The sequence below is a fragment of the Epinephelus fuscoguttatus genome, linkage group LG2 (assembly GCF_011397635.1).
Source record: "Epinephelus fuscoguttatus linkage group LG2, E.fuscoguttatus.final_Chr_v1".
Classification (NCBI taxonomy): domain Eukaryota; kingdom Metazoa; phylum Chordata; class Actinopteri; order Perciformes; family Serranidae; genus Epinephelus; species Epinephelus fuscoguttatus.
The window spans coordinates 38,166,007-38,174,743 of NC_064753.1; the positions used below are offsets into that span (position 1 = coordinate 38,166,007).

Sequence of the window (8,737 nt, forward strand, 5' to 3'; positions counted from 1 at the left end):
AAAGTAAATGTACTTGGTGACTTGAAGAACAAAACTGGAATAAAAAAGGTCTTAAAATGTGATTTTGCTCCTCACAAGGAAAACTTTGAGTTTGTTTAATATGCTTTTGTGTATTTATTTGTACAATCCCAAAATAGACATTAAATTGTAATAAAGCTGGCGCCACATTAAAGCCCTTATCATGTCAGTTCATATTAGGCTTTAGTGATGCAAACACATTTTAAATTAAATCAGTACAAACCTGTTGACACAGTGAGCCTGGAGCTTCCGGAGCTGATGGAGTTTTAAATTGTTTTTTATATGTTAATGGATCAGTAGTATGTAAACATGTAAACACTGTATGTGTACTCCTAACACTTCAGTACACTGATCTTATAATACTTATGTAACTTTATTTCAGTCAAATGCACTGTGACCCATAACTAAATGTTTTCATCCACCACCCATGTGCTGCAGCAACAGCAGTGCAGTGTGTACAATTTAAGTGTCTAATGCCCTGTGTGTGTCTTGTTGTGTCTGCACTGTGGTTAGGCCAGTTCCACTCAGCGTAAACACAGACGGAGCTGGTGAACCACAGTAGGTGAAAGGCTGTCCTCACGTCAGCCCCACAGGTGCAGTGTTAACCCTGAGGAGCACGCTGCTGTGCCAGCTTTAGAGGGTCACATTTTCAAAATAAGTCCCCTCACAACATCCCCTAGGGTCACAAAAGCTTTTATGGCAACAATGACTGGTTTCATGGGCTCCTCTTAGACTATAATAAAAGCAGTAAATATAGAAATAGGCTGAAAAAGGAGGCTTTGAAGAGTGGCGTGGCTCCATAGTGGTCGAGAGAAAGCATGATTTGATTAAGTGAATGTGCCCTGTTCCTGTTTTCCTTGGTTGTGTAACAGAAGAAAACAGGGAATACGTTAAAGGACGCACTGCAAAGCCATGAGTGAGACAAAGAAATTGTTTTCAGACAAGACGGCCACAGAGATGCAGTCACCTCTGCCGCCAGGATGGTTAGTGGTTGCAATGCCGTGTCCCGTCTGACCTGCGTGAGGTGGATATGTGATAATCCAAACCTTAACTGTATGGAGTTAGAGGTCTGAAGGGAGGATTTATAGTGTTGTTTATATGGTCTATTTGAGTCGACCACAGCAGACTGTTGCTTCCTCTGCTTTTTGGATGCACTGTGGAGAGGTGTGTAGTGGGGAAGAGACGGGAGCGACGCAGACACACGTACACTCACTCATGCAGACAGTAAAACAGGCAGACACTTGCTCACATACACAAACAAGACCCATACTGCAGCTCTCATGCCAGTGTGGTGGCTGGTGTGGTTTAGAAAACTGCAGGGTTTGTTGTAGTCCAGAAAGCACGGGTGTCAGAAAACGATGTCCTCTATCACCACAGTGCTATTCATCCATGAATTATTGTATCTGCATGAGGACAGTAAGTTCATTGTAACCTAGTTTCTACAAGCAACCACTCACTTTACTGGAAGAAACACTGTTTTGACTCACTGTTTGTATCTTTGACATTCTAGCCGCCCCTGTCCATCATGTTGCTGTGTAGAGTAAGACACAGAGAGGTAAAGTATAACTGAAGTTGAAGTCAATAAAGCCTGCAGCCATGCTTCAGTGCAATGTTTTCTTTTTTTCCAAGGGAGGCCGTGCCCACAGCAGTCAAGCTTATATAACTGTTTATCTCTCACATTCAAGTCCAGACTGACCAGCTTGCACATGTTGTGAAGTAACACCCATTTTAAAATGAGTTAGCTACCCTTTGAGGGAATTAACACCGTCTCCAAATGATTTCAGGCGTCGAAGTTAAGTACATTATGAGTCACTGTTAAAATGCTGAGCCACGTGGGGACGTCAGCACACAGATCACCTGGTTTTTGAGCATAAAAAAATCATATATCATGGAAAATAAACACTACAAAGTGAAAGTTTCTGCCTTGAAAAGTTTGATCCAAGCTAAATAATCACACTGACTGACTGACGGGATGAAATATTTTGGTGTTTGTGCTGCTCCGAACTAAAGTAGGCTGCAGGAAATTCTCAAGATGGATAACATTGTAACAGGATCTCCCGCTCAGTATCTCTCTCCCCCAGTACATTTGAATGCACTGGTGGTCTGAACTATTCAAACTCAATCCACACGACAGCCCATGAAGTAAAGTTACATAACTTAAACTTGAGCAGCAGCCAACAGTGAATACTTTGCAGTTACAATTACATATACATTACTCAGCCTGTGGTTGTGTTTCAGAGCAGATGAATGAATATATGAAGCCTCTGGTTAAGTGATCACAACAATTAGCTGGAAGGTCATGGCAGATGTGAACCTTTATGTGTGTGACAACACATGCAGCAGGTATGTTGAAATGTATCAGAGGAGAAGTGGGTGGAGGAGGACTTGAGAAGTCGTTTGAGGGCATAAAAATGACAATGAAACCTCAATAATAAACTGTAACTTAACAACTCAAACGTGCATTGAAAAAACACGCTTTTAAGACAGATGCTCACTGTCTGCCCGTGTGTGTGTGTGCAGATGCTGCAGAAACACTGATGTGTCAATACTCCTGCCGTCTGTCTGGAGCGAGAGAAACCCATAAGAGCTGCTTTGTGCTCTGTGAATAATGCAACACATGCTCTCTGTGTCAGACCGCCATTTGTCGGTGTAATATCAACATTTTAGGATTGTTTTATTCCAGAATGACACATCAGCGGGAAAACAGTAACTGTTTAATGGAAAAAGATTTCAGGCAATAGATCTGAAAACATTATGTGGTTTGTTTTCAAAGGCAGGTTAGTTGAATAAAAAAAAACAGCACGGTTGGATCTTTTAATACTATAATGAATACATAACTCGGGGAAAGCTGTAACTATCCTTGATTATACACACAACAGTCGCATGCAGAACTACAAAGAGGGAAAAAACGACTTCTCGTATGTAGGCCAAGAGTTTTCTTCCTCAACTTACAGCACTGACCTACTTCCTTTTCCATCCATACATGTCTATAGTAAGATTACATAACGTGTGCTTTCACGGCAGAGTGAAAAAAAGGCCAGTGTGAAACATATTTCACTCCCTCGGAGGGGCGTGACACACCCATGACTTTTGTGGATGTTTTAATTTAGATTTCATCGCAGTATTTTTCCATTGAGGAAAAATAAATGCTTTACTGACGCACATGCATGTATTTTTAGTACTTTTCATCATTTTACTGCTTTATTTAACTTTAATATCATGCATGCTTTGTCTTTTGTTGATAGCCTACACATTTAATGTATCCTTTTTCAATTAAGTATTAATACACTGGCCTAATGCTTTATTATAGCATTGCATTAATGCACGAGCTGACATGGGGTGTGTTGGTTAAAAACCTTCTTTACTTATGCAGATGAAAATGAAGTCTTCAGCTTTTTATTACATTAACATATTGTATTACATTGACCACACATATATACATAAAACAGCAGCAATATATAGACATTATGTGTCCCTGCAGTAAAAACACATTCAGCTATAGATGAAGATTTCAGGCAGGATGCAGGGGACACGTCCCTGTCAATATTTAAGACATGTACATTTGTACCCACCAATAAAAACATGAAAGTAGCAGAGGACTTTTGTTTGGACAAATTACACTGACGCCATAAATTGGTGCACAAAAGGCACAAATTGGTTCATAAAAACTCACCAGAATGCAGGAAATTAAGTGTTTGATGCTTTAAATTTCATGTCTCAATTGTTGAAACCTACGCCCATGCATTAGGCAGTGTTTGCAGCCAGGCTTACCGCAGCTTCATGGAGAATCTGACAAAATGGTGGAGCTTATTTATTGCAACTGGAGGAAAGCATCTTTTGAAATAAATGTCTTTGCATATGGGATTAAACCACACCTCATAAGACATTAAAAAAGGATTGGTGTGGGAGTGAAATCAGGTTGTCCATCACGTTTCTTTCCACTTTCTCCAAGTGATGGTCTGTTCGTATCCAGTGATGCTATTTCCCTGCTTAGAAATCTGCTGAACTTGACCTTGTTTACACCAATCAGGCTTTTACTACCTTTGTGGAATAATTAAATACATCATGTGCTGCACGTACTTTATCATCTTGGTCCAGTAACACACTGTAGGATGTTATGCAAGTCATGCATTTACATCAACTGATGATGAGTACTATTGCACAATGTTATCGCTCTGTAAAACCAATGAAGGTGCCTCTGAAGTAGCTTCGTCTGAAGGGTAAACTTCTAGCGAAAGTGTGTCCGCCTTTAGATAAAGGGTTGTGTTCTAAACCTGAGGTCACAAGGTTACCTTGTGACTCCACTTATCACTCGCACCAACTGCTGCCTGGGAACAAGATAAGTGAACGCAGTCTGCTCATGGTGCTTAACTTAGCAGCCACCCAGGGCTGCAAGTGCTGAAAAGGGGAACTATATTTATAAACTTCAATTCACAAATGTGGGCTTCACACACGTGAACACTTCACAATATCTTAGTTATATTTTGTAGGGTTTCAACTTTGTTCAACCTTCAGTGGAAGAGTTGATCCTTTTAAAAATAATCAGAAGAGCACAGAGTTGACAGGAGGATCATTTATTGACATAAGTGCAACCATCCTCTGAACATATCCATCAACTCTCTCTGGAGTGTGGGCTGTAACAAAGCAATAAATATGGTAGATATAAAAACATGCCAGCATTTTGATGCCATCAGTTAAACATTTACAAAAAATCGTAGCAGTCAGCTAAATGAGCTGCCAGGTAGAAACTTAAGGCAAGGCGGTGTTCTGCTTGCAGGCTGAGTACATGCTCCTTTTAGCCGATCGTATGACCTGGAACACAGAAAAACACAATCAGAAACTCACACTTGGACACAAAGATTTTTGTGACAGGACAGCTGGATGATTTGTGTACCTTTGTTTGTTAGAGAGACTTCTGGATTTTATTCAGGATGTCACCGTAGACAAAGTTGAACAGCTGTTCCTTTGACTTGGTTCCATCTAGCTGCACTGTAATAGCAAACATACAGTTAAATTCATGAGATGTTAAACTTCAAAATATGAAAGAGTGATGATACAAAAGAATCCGTAAAAACACACTTACAGACATCAACATCTGAAGCCTCCATGATGTTCTTGTGTTTCAAATACATGGGCCAGACGTGGCCGTCAAAGAGGCCGGGGGGGTCTGGCACCGTGTAGTTCCTAGAGCTGCAGAGAGACACAACACCAATTATAAAAAAAAGGTAATAAAACAGCAGACTAGACTGTAACAACCGGTTAAGAACAGTGTCTGAACACTGAGGTACGTACCACCTCCTCTTTTTGCATTCTTGGTATGGGATGGAAATAAAGTAGCGTTGGTTGAGCACGTCGATCAAAGGTCTGCAAGGGAAGAGATAAATTAATTTCAACGTTTACTGGTCCCCATTTCTTTTACAGTGAGAAACAACCCCAACAGAAACACAATGAACACATGTGCTTACCCGTAGGTGTAAAGCAGAAAGCCCTCCACAATAAGGATGTGAGTCTCCTCCTCCTCCTTGTGTTCAGACTTTGGGACGATCTCAGTATCCAGGGTGTTATTGACGCCATGAGACTTCTCGAACTTCACTGGGTTGTCCAACCATGCATAGATCGTACTCATCATGGCGTCCATGTCCAGGGCAGTGATGACTGGAGAGCAAAGCAAAGAGGGAGGATGGAAGGAAAAGGAGAAGCGTATAGAAAATTGCAGAAAAGCATGTTAGGAAACACACGATCTGGGATAGAGTTTGTCTATATTGCATGCAGGTAACAAATGAAGCAACACCACAGCTGGAGCAAACACACAACACACAAACACATACACGCACTCAAATCCTTTCATTAAAAACCCAGGCTTACCATCGTACTGCTTAAAGCCATCTTCACCAACTTCAATCTGATCTTGGGGCTGAAACATACATTGATAAGATGTACCAAGGTACATTCCACTACACTCTGCTATATGGAAGGCTCTGATAGTGTGTTTTTAGTCACTAGGTCAAACTGTATCTAGCAACACAGGCAGCAAAGTGTTAACACCCCACCAACTTGTGTTACTCAGAGCAATCCCTTTGGTTAACTATATCCAAAATTCAATGAGAGATGTGTGTACGTGGCTCACCTTGAAGAAGTCATCCTGGTGAACCACACAACAGTTGGGCAGGTTCTTGATCAGTCGGTTGGTGAGGGTGGTTTTCCCTCCGTTAGTTACGCTGAATGGAACAAAGCAATAAAAAGGGCAATGAATGGAGGACAAGGACACCCACTTGAAAAGTTGTAAAGCTGACAACCCTAAAGATTGGACAGTCACATTGAATATAGTGTCTAACATGCCCAAATAATACAGCAGTTATACATTATCAGTTTTCAGGTAATGCATTATTAAATATGTAATTACCCTTCACATGCCATTCATTTTCAGTTCATTTTGTAACAAAACTACCGTTAACAGACATTGCTATGATAGTCTCAAGTTAACTCAAATTTTACACGTTTAGTGGCATTTTAGGCATGTGTTAATTCATTGTGAAAAAAGGGTGGGTCAGCTAACACATTGCAGGTTTACTTGTCTCTATCACATGCCAGTAACCGTTAGCTTTAGCTTTGTTTAGCTACTGAATTATTACACAAACTATAAATGAAAACAGATATATTTGGTACGTGAACAGCTCTACGACAAAGAAAAAGAAGCGACGTTTTGTCGCGTGTCATTATGACCACCCTCTCCTCCACGTGTACCGGCCTTTCAAGGCCTAGCAGCATCGGTTGGCTAGCTTAGCATAGCATAGCTTAGCCGCCGTTCATTCATCCGTTGGAACTCACCCGCCGATGCCGATGATGTACTTCATGATGTCGGTTGGTCAAAGCTCGTGGTGGGAAAAGTCGCTGAGAAGTCAAAACGTCAGTTAACCGGTGTCAGGATCGCGATGATCAGACGGGAAGAAAGCTTAAAAAGAGAAGGTTGCAACAGGAAACGTCAACTACTCGATTCCTCCATGGCACTTGTATTGAGTGAGAGAGCAGAGACGATGGTGTCGCTCGGACGCGGTCTTCCACCGACAGAGGACCGAATGTTCGCTGTAGCTGCTACACATACTGAACACAGGCGACGTGATTGGCTATTTAAACACCTCGGGCCGCACGACAAACCTACAGCAACCAATCAGAAGCGGCTGTTACCGCAGCTCCCTCCCTCCTCCTCCCTCCGCCCATCCTTCACCTTCTAACCATAACCCATGATGTAATCTTAATTTTTAATACAAAAAAAAAAGCACAAGTTAAGTTCTGTTTTTTACCAAAACCTTCATTTTCTATCAGAACACAAAGTGGGGTGTGTTTTTTCCCGCGTGCATTATCAACAGTCACTTTATTGTCACTTTACCATTAAGATAAGATACACCTTTATTGAACCCCAGTGGGGGAAATTTGGCTGTTACAGCAGTGCAAGGACAGAAATACATAGGTAGATAAGTATATCTATATCTAAAATAGATAAGTATACAAACTATACAAAAAGAAATGAGCTGATAAGAGGTAGGCCTACATAAACTATTTCACTTATACTGGTTATATACTTTTAATTTACTAAGCTCTTGAATGCACATCTTTTACAAGCAATTAATTGTTTTACAGTGGTATTGATGAATACTTCTTCCACCACCAGTGGAGTAAGGTAGTTACCACACACACACACACACACACACACACACACCACTGCCAACTGTTTATAAAAATGCCACAGGAATCTAATTTAGGATTCTCTGCTACTTTCCCCATGTTTGTTTCTCTCTTGTCCTTTAAACTGCTGCTTTTATGTTTAAAAGTCATGACTGCTTGCTGGGCTTGCAGATGTACTCAGCCTGAATATGTTACATACTAGCTGTAAGGATGAATACATATATAGTTTTTTGTTAGTTTTCAATTTTTTTAGTTTATGTAGAATAAGTGTTTAACTTCGTAATAGATTGCTACTATTTTACTCAGTAAAGAAGAGAAAAGAAATGGAAAGAATAGAAATGAAAATCATGACAGAGATGAGTTTGCATTTTATAGCAAATAGCATCATATTTAATTTAATGTGAGTTTTCCTAACTCATTTGGTGCCCTATGCAAGCTTACCATGTCTCCCTACCCCCCAGATTTATTACAAATGTGAAAACGGGCTAATAAGAAATCAACACAAATAAACAACTTAGCTAAAAAAAATTATAAATAACCAATAATAAAGTGCTAATTGGCAAATTTCTTCTTCTTCTTCCTCCTCCTTTTTCCTTTCCTCCTCTTCCTCCTTCACCATACCCAACAATTCTGTTGCATGTTCTGAGTGTGATCATCACTCACTAATAAAAACATTAAGGTGAACCGCGTTGCCATGACGACCACACCCCAAACCTCAGCATGCTCTATATTCTTTTTTTTTTTTTCTTTTTTTTTTTTTTTTTTTCTAAATGCACTTTTTTGGGGGGTGGGGTCAGGATGGGGGCTTTTGGTGCCCCACAGCCTCTGGGTGGCCCCCTAGGACACTGCTTATGTCACCTAAAGGAAGATATGCCATCATTTTTAAGACTTACATAATCTCAGCAAGACAAAAGTAGGCCAACTAAATACATCCCTTTAATCAATAAGTTACTATTTTGAGCCACAGGGCATTAACCAAAGTATTTTCATTTTGCAAAACTATACTTTTATTACACCTTTAATACTGTATTTAAGA

At 40.3% G+C, this 8,737-nt stretch overlaps 1 protein-coding gene across 2 annotated transcripts; it reads right to left on the reverse strand.

The window, feature by feature from the left end:
- Positions 1-4,576: 4,576 nt before the first annotated feature.
- Positions 4,577-7,116, reverse strand: mibp2 (muscle-specific beta 1 integrin binding protein 2). 2 transcript variants are annotated; one of them, XM_049602505.1, is made up of 8 exons: positions 6,847-7,116; positions 6,146-6,236; positions 5,884-5,932; positions 5,484-5,673; positions 5,311-5,382; positions 5,102-5,208; positions 4,913-5,007; positions 4,577-4,830 (listed from the first exon to the last, which is right to left on the reverse strand). In XM_049602505.1, the coding sequence occupies exons 1-7, from the start codon at positions 6,870-6,872 to the stop codon at positions 4,922-4,924; spliced, it is 621 nt and encodes a 206-aa protein (XP_049458462.1). In that variant the 5' UTR covers positions 6,873-7,116; the 3' UTR covers positions 4,577-4,830; positions 4,913-4,921. The 2 variants fall into 2 exon arrangements, with proteins under 2 accessions (XP_049458462.1, XP_049458472.1); XM_049602515.1 differs by lacking the exon at positions 5,884-5,932.
- Positions 7,117-8,737: the final 1,621 nt, after the last annotated feature.

Coding starts and splice junctions, on each gene's coding strand:
- mibp2 (XM_049602505.1), bottom strand. CDS start 6,872: ATGAAGTACATCATCGGCATCGGCGG. Junction 6,237..6,846: donor TACATCATCGGCATCGGCGG/GTGAGTTCCAAC, acceptor TGTTCCATTCAG/CGTAACTAACGGAGGGAAAA. Junction 5,008..5,101: donor GGCTTCAGATGTTGATGTCT/GTAAGTGTGTTT, acceptor TTGCTATTACAG/TGCAGCTAGATGGAACCAAG.